The sequence below is a fragment of the Microtus ochrogaster genome, unplaced genomic scaffold, assembly GCF_000317375.1.
Source record: "Microtus ochrogaster isolate Prairie Vole_2 unplaced genomic scaffold, MicOch1.0 UNK13, whole genome shotgun sequence".
NCBI lineage: Eukaryota > Metazoa > Chordata > Mammalia > Rodentia > Cricetidae > Microtus > Microtus ochrogaster.
Genome location: NW_004949111.1, coordinates 56,508 through 73,076, shown reverse-complemented (window position 1 = coordinate 73,076; position 16,569 = coordinate 56,508). Strand labels below are relative to the sequence as shown.

Here is a 16,569-nt window from a genome sequence, read left to right as displayed (position 1 = left end):
TCCCGGAGACCTCAGGCATTGGCCCGACAGCTGGATGTGTTCGGACAAGCCACTGCAGTGCTGCGGTCAAGGGACCTGGGCTCTGTCGTTTGTGACATCAAATTCTCAGAACTCTCTTACCTGGATGCCTTCTGGGGTGATTATCTGAGTGGTGCCCTGCTTCAGGCCCTTCGGGGTGTCTTTCTGACTGAGGCCCTGCGGGAAGCCGTGGGCCGGGAAGCTGTCCGCTTGTTGGTCAGTGTGGACGAGGCTGACTACGAGGCTGGTCGGCGGAGCCTGTTGCTGATGGAGGAGGAAGGGGGACGGCGTGGGACAGAGGCCTCCTGATCCTGGAGCTGGCAAGACTGACCCTACCTCCAAGTCTCGGGGCAACCTTCTTCCCTGGAAGATGACTATTTTTCCCCAGAGGACCATCACTTTAGCAACTCTGAGGACTGCGTCAGGTCTACAAGTTCCTTGACTGCCTCTCCTATAGGATGTGGGCTTTGAGGCATAAACCACTTCCAGCTGCTTCCTTCCCAGTTTTCCCCCCACTCCAAGTGGATTCCCTCAACTTTGGGTGCCAGGTTTGCTGAGCCCTAAAGCAGGGAGGTGTAGCCACAGTCACCAAAGCCCCCTGCACATCGTTTCTCTCAGCTTGTGCTGATGCTGGCTGGCCCCACACACTTTAGCCTAAGGGCTTCTCTCTCAGGATCTTGGATTTTATTGTCCCCATCAGGACTTCAGCCACAGCAGTGGGCTCTGGAGCTGGGGTGCCCATGGGGCTTGCTCACCTCACCCCTTCACTCATGTAACCAGCCAGGGCTCTGTGTGGTGTACACACAGACATCATCCACCTCTCACCCCTGCTCCCTGGAGCAGAGACAGCCTTGCCCTTGGACTCTTTGACCCAGAGTATCACGTGGGTTTTGTGGCCACAGCCGTTCGAGGTCAGTGTTGTGTGCAGAGCTCAGGCCAGAATTAGCCACTCTCTCCATGAAGGGAAGGCAAAGACTTGGGGCTGGTGGAAGATGTTTTGCAAATTGCACCAATAAAACTGCCCCGGAAAGGGCATAGGTGGGAAAAAAAAAAGAATGGTCCAGGAGAGCAAAGCATAGGTAGTAAAGGAAATAATCTAAATCAGAAAAGTAATAAAGATGTAATTGAATGAGGGGTCCATACTTCAATCCCAGCTAACAACAGTACTTAGCAGTTTGGGACATATGGTTCTGGCTTTAAAAGCTAAGATAGGAGAAGGGGTTTATGAAATCTCCCTGTAAGTCTAAGGAAAGACATTGAGGCCAGTCATGCTTCAGAGCTGTCCTTGCATGGAGCCCTAGAGAGGCTTTTGTATAAAACTGTGAAGATGAATTGCCTTGGAGATACCATAATTTTGAAGATGACAGAGCCATGGGACACCTGCCAAAGAGAGACACTAACAGGGAGTAGACAGAGCCAAAGAGAGAGAGATGTGTTGCAGTTGGTAAATATGAAAGGAGGTGGAGATCTGAAGAACACTTTTACATCAGGCATGGAGATGAAGAGTTTGGAGATTGCCCAGCTGGTTTTCAGTCTTAGTTTGGTCCAGTATTTCTTCACTATGCTCCATTTTACAATAAGAATGTATATCATATGCCATTGTATGTTGGAAGCATGCTATTTGCTTTATCATTTTGATTTTGCAGGTTATTACTGTTAAGAGATTGATTACATCTCGTAGGAGAAATTAAACTTTAGTCTTTTAAACAAGTTTAAGACTGTTATAGACTAAAGAGACTTTTGAAATTGAACTAAATGTATTTTTGCATTATGATAGGAATACAAGTCTATGGGGACAAGGGATTAGAAGGTGGTGGTTTGAAAGAAAATAGCCCCTTTTGGCCCATAGGGAGTGACAATATTAGGAGATATATTCTTGCAGGAATAGATGTGGCTGAGTTGGAGGAAGTGTGTCTCATTGTCATTTCCTGTAGACTAAAGATCCAGATATAGAACTCTAAGTTACCTCTCCAGCACCTCCCTGCATGCTGCCATGATTCCTGCCATGACAATAATGGGAAAAACTGTAGTGGCATTTTAACTGTATTTTAATAAATAAAGACTTCCTGAATTTCTAAGAGTAAAATAGTCCCACTATAAGATCAGCCTTGCAGACCAGGTTATGCTAATACACATCTTTAATCCCAGTAGCTGCAATGACACACACCTTTAATCTCAGTAGCCACAATGACGTGCACCTTTAATGTTAGTAGCCATATTAATTGCCATAGAAACTGGGCAGTCCATGCCTTTAATAATGGTGGTGAACACCTTTAATCCTATCCTTAGAGTAGATTATAAAATGGGAGAAAACAGCTCTCAGCACATATGCTTCTGAAATTCCAGGAGGCAGATTGCCATTTCAGACTGAGGTCGAGGTAAAACCCAGTGGCTGGATGTTTTGCTTTTCGGACCTACAGGTTAAACCCCAATTTCTGACCTTGGGTTTTTATTAATTATGCTTTAGTAAACCTATGAACTGTATGTGATCCCCATTTAAATGTTTTCCATTATAAGATTTGCCATGGTTATGGTATCTCTTTACAGCAATAGAAACCCTAACTAAGAAAACATATATTGCTATGCTATTATCCTATTTTGTCCTCTCCTCAGTTACCCTCAGCATTAGCACTGGTTTGCCTTATGTAGGTCCCCTTCCTCCTCCAAGAAAGCCTCTAAAGTAGAGTTTTTTTGTGACATGCATTCTGATATATTCTCTATTTCACACAACCCTTAAGATATCTTCATCCCCTCTAATGAGCCCCATTATAGATTTGTGAACTATATATAGAGATATGCACAATAATAATAAACATATACTTATATACATATATATGTACATAAATACATATGAAGTTTTAAATAAAGATTCCTGATAGAGAGAACATAATCTGTGTTTGCCTTTCTGCCTCAGGATTAATTAATTAAATATGAAGATTTCCTTCTTATCTATTTTCTTGCAAATGTCATAATTTCATTTTTCCTCATGGGTGCATAAATTTCATTGTATATATGTCCTGCATTTCTTCATTCACTTATTTGTTGATACACATCTTTTCTGGCTCCATTCTTTGCTGTTTTTGAACAAGTCTGTGATAAATATGTGTGTGTGTGTATCTCCATAGCATGTTATACCCCAAATTGGTCACATAATAGTTCTTTCTTTTTCTGAGGGAGGTGCCATGCCATAATGTTATTGCATTGTGTATTTAAGCTTTAACATTTAACTTAGCTTTAAACTGCTGAGTTTAATTAACTCAGCAATATTGATGGAACAGTCTCTCCTTAATCTGCCTTCACTAGTTGCTGACAAAGATGAATATAGCCATTTTAACTCTCTAGATTTATTTATATAGGAGCTTCATATCAATGTAATCACAATGTTATTTCTTTACTTAGCATGCCATTTTTATTTGTGTATTCCTTTGAATCATTTGAGAAAGTGCTTTTATGCATCCCAATTTTATTTGAACTCTCAATCCATTGTCCTCCGTTTTTTGAATGCTAGGACTTTCATGCACACCTGGCTTTATATAGAATTTTGAAGTTTCAAGATTATGGTGGAACATGTGTGGTACTTATTTATTTCATAATAGTATGGCATCCATTTATATGCATAAAAGTTTTTCACAGTTTTTTATCCATTTACTCACTTATATGCATTAAAATTATTTCTAATTTTTGGTTACGGTGAATAGTGCTTTGAGTACACAAGTATTAATAACTTTGAATGTACTATACAGTATAATTCCAGTGTTCAAATGGTAGTGTTATACTTAACTTTTCTAGAATAATTACTACATACTTTCCATCAAATGTTAGGCCATTTTTCATTTCCACCAACAATGCTCAAAGGACCTAATACCTGCAAGGCTTCTGAAGACATATTTTATGTCTCTTGAAGGTAGCAATTTTTATTGGAATGAAGCAATACCTCATATTGGTTTTGATCTGCGTCTTCTTAATTACTAATAGTGTTAGTCATTTTTTATACATTTCCTGTTATTTATATATTTCCTTGATAAATGTTTCCTTAATCCATTCTTTGATTTAGAAATATTTTGAGTACTTTATTCAAGGTTTTATGTTTTGAAAATGTGGTTTTCAATATGGCTTCCTCTATGTAATAGTGACTTACTCAATAACAGATAATTCAGCATTAAAAAAATTAAATGCCTCTGCTTTCTAGTGATTTCAGTTGCTTAGGGACCCATTTTTATTTCAAAGAGATCTTTCCTTATTGTATCTAACTAGAAATGTATGTGTAAAATTGCTGAAACAATTGTACTATGAAGATTAGTTTACGATGTTGGGTGCCACTCTATAATAAGAGGAGTGGCCCCTTGTTTGTCCCAGCCACACAACTAGCTTACACCCAAAACAACCACACAGAAATTGTATTAATTAAATTACTGCCTGGCCCATTAGCTCTAGCCTCTTATTGTCTAAGTTTCACATCTTGATTAACCCATCTCCCTTAATGTGTATCATCACTTGACTGTGGCTTACTGGCATGAGTCTAACCAGTGTCTGTCTTGGGCAGGAGAAGCATGGCATCTGCTACACTGCCCTTCTTCCCAGCATGCAGTTCTGTCTTCCCAACTATTTAAGTTCTGCCCTATCAAAAGGCCAAGGCAGTTTCTTTTTTTAACCAATGAAAATAACATATAGACAGAAGAACCTCCTACACCATAAGGTAATCAGGTCATTGAGATTTATTGTTTTCAGACAATATTACTGTAGTTTTCTCTAGATCTTCTCATTAGAGGTTTTACAATGTAAGACAATAAGAGATGCATGATAAATTTTGCATGTGGCTAGCTCTCTTGTATAGCTCTGCTCTACAATGTTATGCACATTCCAATGGGTTCTGTATCACAGTTTGAACATGGCATTCCAGACTGCAAATCTGAGTAAAATAACCTTTTCTTCCTGTCAATTCTAAGTACAAGAAAATAAATTGATTAATGCATTGTAGAATACTGCTCAGCTCAATTGTGAACACTATTTACAATCAGCTAACAAAATTGTTCAGTTTTCTCTGTAGTGTTTAGTAAACTTTTATGTTACTAACACATATTCAACACAAAACAAATGATAGTACAGTAGTGGCAAAGTAAAGTAGTATTTGTGATTACACATCATAAGAGGTCTTGGCAAATAATGAAATCTCCCTACCTCTGTTTTTTCTGGTTTCCATAACAAATGATCACAATCTTAGTGACTGAAAACAATGCAGAGCCTTACTTTTAGTTTCTAAACCTCACTAAACACCTTTTATTCATAAGTATCCAGTGTCAGGCCAGTTAAGCAGAATACAATATTGTAATCTCAGCATTCAAGACACAGAATTTGGAAGATAACACGCTCATAGCCAGCCTGGCCTACATGAAAAATTCCTAGTAAAAAACATACTGCAAAAAAGAATATAGGGCCAGGTGCTCTATTTTAATGACAAAAAATGAGTATATTTTTGAATTGAGTTTTTGATTTGTTATTGCATTTTAGTTTTGTTTATTTTGACACTAGATTTATATATGTTTTTAATATTTCCTTCCATAATAAAGGTTATACTTTTAAAGTTTCTGAATGTAATTTTATGGAGCATATATATTTTATGTAGTAAAATGGTGTTTTGAAAAATCAATTGCATTAGAATGAGGATTTAGAGCAGTGTTAGAATTCTTTCTTACTATGTGGGTGAACATGAGTTCTTAAGTCAGAAATTCCCATATCATCAGACAAATGTTAAGGAGGTTTATTTTCCTTCCAAGAGTTATATGTGAGACCTTATTTATACCTAGCAAAATCTTTCATACTTTATCCTAACAGCTATGCATTCTATGCATAGTTTTCAGAGAGCACTTAACATGGTTAATAGACTTGTTAGTGATTTGATTTATCATCTCAAAATGTGAGTTAAAAAGCCAGAATTCAAAGCTTTAATATAAAGATCAATGATAATAACAGAAAGTAATCTGTGTTGAGACATAGTAACATAAAGCAGAGATATATACTTGAGAAATAGCTTTTTATCACTTTTAAGGTAACTTGATCAAATTGGAGTCATTTATTTCAAGGTCATTTCCAAAATTCTAAAGACTATATTGACTGTATCGTACCTGTGAAACTGACTTTTATGACACATGCTGTCTTTGATGACTGTACCCTTATATCTTATTTACCCACACAGGAAACATACAAGACCACACACACACACACACACACACACACACACACACACACAATTATCTGGTGTTATCTAAAAAAAAAAGTCATCTACAGGAGAAATGTCTTCTTGTGTGTTTTTTGCAGGTATTTTTATAAGAAAGTAATCAATGAAATAAACAAAACAATGTGTTATTGTATTTTCATTGCAAATTGTTATCAGAAATTCTTTACCTTGTAATAGCCAGAGAAATCTATTATGATTTACTTACTTTATGAAGCTTGACATTGAAGATAGTTTCAGCAATGCTGCACTGCCTTGTTCACTGAAGGATGATACAAAGAAAAAAATCCAATCTCAGTGCTTTCTAGTGATTTCAATTGCTCAAAAACGTCTTGTTTATTAGTTGAATTTTATTTATTGTCTCTAAATAGAAATTTTTATGAATATTTACGAAGACTCATATAATTTGACTATTGAAAGGATTCTATTTGAGGCAATAGAATATATGTAACACAAAAAAAAAACAATGTAAAAGGCATCAGATATGAGGAGAGGATAAAGGAAGACTTAAAAAGAAATAATTGAAAGGAAATATGTCATATAATCTTAGTACCTCTGTCAGTCTAAACACAAATGATTGCACTGAAAATTGTTACTGTCTTAGTTACTAAGTTCCTATTGCTGTGAAGAAAAACCATGGCAATGATAATTCTTATAAAGTGAAACATTTGATTGGGGTGGCTTAACATTTCAGAGGCTTAGTCCATTATCATCACAGTGAGATATGGCAGAATCCAGCCACAAATGGTGCTTGAGAAGTAGCTGAGAGGATTGTTAGCGTTTGTTGAAAACTGAGCAAGCTGCAGATTTAGTGAGTATCCTCTTCTCAACAGAATGAGGTACAATAGTAATAAAGAATAACATCAGATGTCCTTCTCTGGATTCTATATGAGCATATGCTTCTGTACACAAAAATGTATACAAATGCATTTAATACATATACATATACCATATGTACCTAGGTATATACATTTATATACAAAAATAAACACAAAATATTAATACTTAGAAACATTACCAAAAATTTAACTTACATAAAAGATCACCATCATAATTTTTTAGCTTTTTTTTCTATTATGTGGTGACACATTGCTCTTATCAGTTGTAAATGCTTCCTCAGATTCTAATTTTCTCACACTAAAATTAATTCTAAATTTTAGTGGTAAAAGCTCTTGTAATACGGAAAATTTGAGATGTCTGAGAGCAATTGAACCTTTGTCAGATCTGTGGTGCTTGGATTGAGCAGCTATGGTTCTTAACTCAATGCACACCAAAACCAACTCAAGTAAGGAGTTCTGGAGTTCTGGCTTCATTAATTCAGAGAAAGAGAGTCAATGACCACAGTTAAAAAGATTTAGAAAGAAATATTTAAAATACGGAGGGAAAGAAGACAAACATCCGTTAAAGAAAGAAGGGTCCCACAGAAAAGAATACCATTAGACTCATTGTCTTGGAGTTAATAAGACTTTAGTGAATGGAGGAAAGCAAGAAGGTATGTGTTTAGATCAATATTGTTTTCATTCCAGGTGATAGGTCCCTGTGGATTTGATAGTGTCCTCCAAATGGTTTCCAGGGAATGATGACATTTTAGAAAAAAAATGAAATAATCCCTTATTTCAGACCCTCTTACTGGCATATCTAGCCTCTGGCAGTGGCAAAACCAGAGACTCTTTTGGTATAGTTACTTCTGGCATCTCTCTCATATGGGAAGAACAAAGAAAATTACATTCACAAGGACAGTTCTAAATTTTAGACAAGAAAGAAACTGATAACTTTGTTTTTATTTTGTTTCATATTGTATTTTACATTATTCTGTTTGTATATTTTCTACCTCCTGTTTGCATTATGCTGACACATTTCAATATCAAAACCCTAATTATATCTATATCTATATCTATATCTATATCTATATCTATATCTATATCTATATCTATGTCTATGTCTATGTCTATGTCTATGTCCATGTCCATGTCCATGTCCATGTCCATGTCCATGTCCATGTCCATGTCCATGTCCATGTCCATGTCCATGTCCATGTCTATGTCTATGTCTATGTCTATGTCTATATCTATATAAGACCAAGATAAAATAAAGAATATTAGAATAATATATGCACAACTGAGTTTATAACATTGGTGATGAATAAGATCTTACTTAGTATATCTTAGATTTTTTTTTAATAAAAGAGGGGAAACAGCAATGAAAACTTTTCCTATCGAAAGAGGTCTCTACTTTCTCTGCCACTAGTGTGGTAGTTTATGGGCCACAGCCATGCTTGGTCATAGTCTGCCTGCATTACACAGAAAAAAGTTATTAACTTCCTATTTTTCACCTATCTTTTCCCTAAGTGTGTTTTCTTTAAGAATTTGTGATTTTACACCAACATTTTGTGGCTTATTGCTTTTTCCAAAAGGCTACCTTTCTGATGTGAAGCCTCTTGTCAGCTCTGTGTCTCATGCAAGTTTAAAAAGACATGTTCTTTTTTTTGTCTTTCTGTCCTCTTTTCTCTTACTCCAGAAAGCTCTTTAACTTAGTAGCTTGCCTTCCATGTATTTTTTTCTTTTTTAAGTTAGCATGAATTTTATTTCTTTACTAGTTTTAGAAAAGATGATCCCTCCACTCAGTGGAAAGAAGAGTTGTGTCCATGGATCCATCAGTTTACCACCTCTATTCAAATACACAGTAACTGTTCAACTCTTCATTAGACCAAACAGGTGCCTTAGGCAGGCAAGGTAGAACAAACGTAACACCTCCTTACATAATTAAATGGATGCATCACAAGGAAAAGTAATAAACCTTTTCATAGTTTAAGTAATATTTGCAGCAGAAACAAAGGTAATACATCCTTGCCTAGTTAAAATAATATTCAAGAACACTTTGGGAACACTCTGTTTCAACTATTATCAATGGCTTCTGTAGTAGTTTGCCATTTAATTGTGAATATTTGCCATGTGGTAGTAAATGCCTTTGATCTTTCATTTTTTTCAAGGTCCAAAGTCTTTATTGGTAAATATATGTTAGAAAAGATGATTTATTCACTCAGTGGAATGAAGAGTTATATCTAGGGATCCTTCAGTATTGCTGGTTTATCTCTATCTACTCATAACCAGAATCATGGCTACACAATGTTAGTCAATCAATTCTTTAGCTTAAATCCAGACTGTTCTGTTTCTCAGCACTTTCCCTTGAATCACTTCCATGAATGATGTTCCTGCCAACTGCAATGCAGAAACCCACTTGAATGCTTTCTGGCTTAGGATCAGCAGGTATGGTCTTTCCTAGCATCACTCAACCTGTCTTCACCACATTGAGCCCTTCCCAGGCCATGGCCACCACAGGCCATTACTTCACGTACTTAATCAGCCCTAGGAAAAAAGGATGATCTTTCAGGTCAATGGAGTGTTGCTTCAGGTGATTTTCAGACACCTGAAGGAACTTAAATGTTTACCAGATGAAACCCTTTTTGAACAAAGCCCTTGATAAGCTCTCCCACCAGACCCTGCTGCACACCATCTAGCTTGATAAAAATGAAGGCATGCTTGAAGTTGGTCTTAAAGCTGGTGGGTTCGGGGTTTGTGATGAGCTGACCAGAGTGACCACTTCTGATTACCTGTGATCTTAAATTTTGGCTGCTGAGGTAAGAAAATTGTAAGCCAGAGACCAGCCTAGGCTCCTGTGACTTCATCTCAAAATAGTAAATAATTTAAATAATTAATTTAGTGATTGTAATGATTTGAATAATAATTTCCCCCACAGGTTCATATAGTCAAACTTTTAGTCACCAGTGAGTGGTATTATTTGAAAGAATTAGAACAATTAAGAAGTGTGGTCTTGTTAGAGGAAGTATGTCACTGCAGTTGGGCTTTGAGGTTTCAACGACCCATGACAAGTCCAGAGTCGCTCTCTCTCTTTTTGCCTACAGATTCAGATGTAGCTCCCAGCTACTGATCAAGTGCCTGTCTGCACATAGCTTATATAAATAAGGAGGCACAATGAATTTCTTCTAGTTAGTGTTTCATAATTACTATTTGCTAATATACATAGTTTTACTGGTTCCTATGATTTATGTAGTACTTAAGAACAGACATCACAAGCCATAAGAATTGCATAGGAGGTATCTTCGAGACACTAAGAATCTTGAGGAACTGTATACAAACCCCAGAACCTCAATGGTAGAAGAAAATAAAATGACACAAGTTGTGTTTTCATCTCCCCATGTGCCATAATTCATGTACACACACACACACACACACACAGAGATGAATGTGATAAAAATTTTTAAATGAAAAATTATTATAATGATAATTGTATAGACAATGTACACACAAGACTTACTTTGTTGTTGTTTAGATTAATATTTCATATTTTATATAAAATATCTTGATGTTTACTTATTGCACATTTCTAACTATCCCTCTATTAACATTATTTTCAAGATGTGTTTTACAGTTTCCAATAAATTTAGATGTCCATTACTACAGAAAATCAGTGACTTATATAGTGCTTGAGAAAATAAAAAGTTAATCTATAGAAAAGTTAAACATGAACTATCAGGAATCTAGTCATAATTTCAAACTAATGCAAATCATTTCAATATTTAGCTTTCATCCACTGGGCCTCTATTGACTGCTTATTCAAGAAAAAATAATGGTTTCTATGGTGGTTATTTTATTTTTTCTTACCTGAGACAAAATTTGTAGGAGAGTTTTATAGGATAAATTTACTTAGTGTAGCTATGTTAGAAGATCGCTATTTGCAAAAATTTCTTTCTTCCTACTGTAAAGCAGAGTTACATAATGCTTAAGCTAATCCTGATTTTTGAAAAGATCCCCTATTATTTTCAGTATAGACTAATGTTAGACATTCTTAAGTTACATTTTCTGTAGTAGTGATGGCAGAATAAAATTAGTCATTAAATTTGTTATAATAAATTTCAAATAAGTAAAACTGAAATGTGACATAGAGAAACCCACATGTCTTATTTTATAAATTAAAATACAGAATTTTGTAAATAGTTTACTTTTAGCATAATTAAGAATAAAATCGCATATAAATCAAAATGACAGACTCAACATAAAATCTGTACAGAGAAAAATAAGCAGCAAATTATTCATGATGCTTGTTTTTGTAGCTCAGGTCCACAGTCAGTCAAGAATAAGATGAAAGGCTAAAATTCTAGCTGGAATAAGCTAACTTCTGTGGATATATTTACATTCTAAATGCTGACTAAACAATTTATCCTGAGGCAGTTTTGTTCATTTGCTCATTATAAAATGAATATGAATGATATGCAATGAAAATTTTGTTTTATCAGCTGTGGGAAAATGTTAGCTGAGTGATGTGACATAATGAACTTTTTAAACTTAAAGTAAAAAGTTGAAAGAGCATATAAAGTATATAATTACAACATACAGAAATACAAAAAGCTAAAATATTTTAAGTACATATATTACAAAAAATAAAGGATTTTCCCAATAAAAGTGAAACTTACTCTCTACAAGGAAGGATAAGAGGGCTATTTTTAGTAGTTTGCTAATTTTTCATTAGTTTTCTTTGCATTACTTTATGCAGGACAATTCAAACAGTAGAAAGGTATATTTTAAATGGAAATTTTATCTGGTGATAATTGAAATACAAATATATGTTCTCATAGGACAAAACTAGTACCCCTAAATGTAGGTGACAATGTTGAGGTTGGGCAGTATATGGGGCCAGTGCAAGGGCGACCAGGACTAACTCTAATGCGTGAACTGACATTGCGGAGCCCATTCTCTGTGGAGAGATACATTGCTCAACACAGAATGGAGAGCCTTGGTAATTCCTCAACAAGTTGAAGGGACAAATTTAGTTGACTTCCCAGGGGAGGCCTTACCATCTCTGTGGAGCAGATGGGAGGTAAGATCATAGGAAAGGGGCAGAAAGAGAGGAGAAAATGGTAGGGGAACTGAGATTGGTATATAAAAAGTAAATGTGTAAATATGTAGAATTAAAAATCAAATATATTTACTAAAAGTGTAGAAAGTAGAGATAGATGTTCAATTGCTTCTTGTGTCCAGTCACATATGTATTGAATAGTTGAATAATTTTTACTGCTCATTAAGATTATATTGATTGAATACCAATTATGTGCCAGTAAACTGCCTCAGTCTTAAGAACATAGGGAAGAAAATATACAAAATACACTGCCTGTGGTATAGTTAGTCTTTCCTCTTATATGGAGTTGACAACAAAATAAATATGAAATATTCAAGGGACTAATAAGTGTGAAAAATAACTGCAGAGACTAGACAGATGGTTCAGTTGGTAAAGTACCTGTCATGGAAAAATTTGATACCTAGTATATATTCAAAATTTATGAATATAGCTGCTGGTAGGTTGTGCCTTCCCCTGCATTCACCTCCACACCCATGAGCATATGGGATGCACTCATTAGATTCCAGGGATTGCCTTAGCTCAGTATTTCTCAACCTTCCCAATGCTGTGCCACTTTAATACAATTTCTCATGTTGTGATAACCCCTAAACCATAAAATTATTTTATCAATACTTTAAAACTGTAATGTTTCTACTTTTATGAACCATAACATAAATATCTGTGTTCTCTGATGGTCTTAGACCCCTACAAAAGGGCCATTTGATTGTCAAAGGGTGTTAATACACAGGTTGAGAGTCAGTCTTAGATCCTGTTCTATTGTTGTAAAGGGACACTATGACAAATGAAACATAAAACAAAGCAATTAATTGAACATTTGATTACAGCTTCATAGAGTGAGTCCATAAACATCATGGTGGAGTTAGGTAGCAGGCAGGTATGACACCAGGTGGTATTGGAAGGAAGGAAGTAGCCAGTGTTGGATAAGAACAAAATATATTGTATACATGAAAGAAATTTTAAAAGAATAAATAAAACTTGTTTTTGTTTTAACTGGGAAGAATGCCAGGTGTTGATAATACGAGTAGCACTGTCGAGGCAGAGATAAGGAGAAGTTTACTGGACAGAATTCTAGCCAGATTTCTGAGCTCCAAGTTCAATATAATATCAGATTTAAAAATGTGAAGAAAAAGTGAGAAAGATGCTCAGTATTGTCTTTTGGCCTTCACAAAACATGTGCACACATATGAGCATCCATGCTTACACATTTAAAGAATAGAAATTCACAATTTAATTTCACTCCCCCTCCCTTTTTTGAGACAGGGTCTTAATGTAGCCCCTGGTTGGTCTGTAACTTTCTATGTACTCTAGGCTATCTTTAAAATTGCAGTGATGCCACTGCCTCTACCACCATACCTGGTTCACTTCTTTCTTTCCTTTTTAGAAAAGATATTTACTAATTAATCAATTAAAAGGCTCTACAGCAAAGCCATATACATACAAGTGATAGTATACAGACTTAACAGATTATATATTTAGGAGTGTATGTGTGAGTGTGGCTTTTGTATGTGTGTGTATGTGTGTGTATTTAACAGCAATTAAAGAAAAAGAGGACTAAGGTCACCAATTGGTGAAAGGATTAGGGAAGTAGTTCTATAAAAGAAGTAATGGAAAGAGAAAAGGGAAAGGATAAAATAAAATATAATTGTAAGCAGAATTTTCTCTCTCAACTGGTCCTGCAGCTATTCAGTCCCAAAGATACACACAGAGGCTTATAATACTTATCAACTGTTTGGCCTATTAAGTCAGGCTTATTATTAACTAGCTCTTATAACTTAAATTTAATCCACAATTTTTATCTATATGTAGCCATAGCCACATGACTTGCTACTTTTTCTCAATGAGGCATTCTCATCTTGCTTCCTCTACGCCTGGCTGGTAACTACATTGCTCCTTTTCTCTTCCCAGAATGATCTTATACTGGTTACCCCACCTATATTTCCTGCCTAGCTACTGGATAATCAACATTTTATTTAAACAATACAAGTGGCAAATATTTACAGTGTACAAAAGCATTATCCCACAGTATATAATTATATTTTAATTTTAAAAATTAAAATTCACTAATTTATTTTTATATTTTGTTCATGAGTATTTTTTTCTGTAGATATGTTTGTGTACCTGATGCCCATAGAGGCAACATATCTGTAACATGAGGGCCTGCTTGCTTGGGTTTCTGTCTTGCCCAGTTCCCACAGCCCATAAATCCCAAAGAAATTCACAGAGACATCTACATAAGTTATAAAACTGATTGGCCCATTAGCTCATGCTTTGTATTACCTCTTATAACTTATATTAGCCCATTATTCTAGTATATGTTAGCCACATGGCTCAATACCTTTTTCAGCAGGGCAGGTTACATCCTGCTTCTTTGGGATCTGGACAGAACTGTGGAGAAAGCTTCCTTCTTCCCTGAATATTCCTGTTCCCATTGTCCTGACTCTACTTCCTGTCTGGTTGTCCTACCTATACTTTCTGCATGGCTATTGGCCAATCAGCCTTTATTTAAAATATAATTGACAGAATACAGAATTTTCCCACACCACATATCTCTTAAGAGTGGAGTTACAAATGTTTTTGAGCCATCAACTGGGTGTTCAGAGAAGAACCTGATTTCACTGAAAGATCAGAAAACATTTTCAGTCAATGAGCCATTTCTCCAGCCTCATTTACTTTTAAAAAAGTGAAATGCATATCTTGTTTTCAGAGTGCTATAATGTTAAAGTCATAGTCGTAAACTGAATTATGAATCAAAAATTGAGAAAATCATAATAACCTATAGAAATTTTATGAGAGGTTTCTGATTGGAGATGTGAAATAACAAGTGTGTTTTTGTTACTAGTTAGTGATAATTTTAAGTTCAAGGATTGAAGGTGTAAGTCACAAACAATCCCACAACAGTTTGGAATTATGATTAATAGGGTGGTATTTATTTAAAGGGGAAAATACTTACAGATCACCGTCCCAGACAACAGCCCTCTGCGCAATCAGGAAGGAGTCTAGTCACCAGAAACGGAGCAGGAAGTAAAAAGAAAGCTAGGAGGGAAGTGGCCGCTTTTATAAAGAGAGAGACCATGCCCCAATGGGCTGGTATCTCAGCGGCTATTGGCTGGAGGACCGGAAGGACCTTCCGCAACACCGGATTATAATTTTCCATGTTGGGTTAAAGTTTACTGTGTTAGAGAAAGCAAAAAAAAAAAAACATGCATAAATATAATCATATAAGTACTTACTACATTGCACTTAGAAGACACATAACAATGAAAGACACACATCACAACCTTCTTGTGTCATAAGAGTCCTCAGTCTGAGAACTATATAAATTGTACTAAAATTCAAATACACAGTCAGCTTTCTGAAGATATTAGAGAGAAACCAAAGAAGTCAGAATTTTACAGGTCTCAAAGTAAAATATATGGAAAACTTAAGGAAACAAACCCTATATATCTCATTTATTTTGCCTAAGATGATACTGGCTCCAAAGCACTGTAAGATTAAACAAAGGGATCACACATAGCCACTTTAGAGTAACAAATTTGCATGTTCTTACAAATCACATTCCTTCATAATGCTATAACCTTGAAGTTCATCTATTGAAAAACAAAACCTATTACCCAGTGATATTAGGGGCATTGCCAGTTTAAATGACAATAGAATAAAAAAAATAGCAACAGTTAGGAATACAATGTTCATTAGTGTATCCATGAGGATTATGCAAAGTTCTAATATATGTCTGGAAAACTAGAAAGTCATGCATATGTTTTATGCTTTATGTCCAGGTCTATGCAGTACAAAGAAAATTGTAAAATAAACACTATAATCTTACTTTTAGATGACCTTGTTGTTTAGAAAAAGAGAAAAGTTAAGTCTATATTATCTAGTACCTGGATGAATGTTGAAATCATGATCAAACTTCATAGGATCATTTTAGTAAATACAAGAAAATATTAATTCCAGATGTTTATGGATATATTTTATTATCTCTAAATTATGATTTAGCTAAAAAGATGTCATTTATTATTGATGACAAAAGTATAAGATTTAAATAGTTTATAAAAGATCCTGAATAAAAATGAACAGTTAAGAGTAACAGCACCACTAAAGCTACTAGCAGTTTCCCCATATCATGTAGCTAATACTATTTAAAATATCAAATCTTGAGCAATATGAGATATACAAATCAGAAAGAATAGTGTGTATATAGAACTGTTACCAGTTCTGCTTAAAACTGGGTGCTTTTATCTCCTGAGATTATGGTACAAAGAAGAGGACCCAAATGCCAATTGCATTGTAAAGGAGACCACTATACTTGGACAAAAGCAGGAACACTGGGGAAATGTCTGAGTGGTTAAAAGCACTTATTCTTACATATGTCCTGGTTTTGGTTC

The 16,569-nt window shown here is 35.3% G+C and overlaps 1 protein-coding gene across 1 annotated transcript; it reads left to right on the top strand.

The window, feature by feature from the left end:
- LOC113458262 (DNA-binding death effector domain-containing protein 2-like) lies at positions 1-397 on the top strand (the record flags this gene model as incomplete). Its single annotated transcript, XM_026789033.1, has 1 exon — positions 1-397. A coding segment is annotated over one exon (327 nt), but the record flags the coding sequence as incomplete, so codon positions are not given.
- Positions 398-16,569: the final 16,172 nt, after the last annotated feature.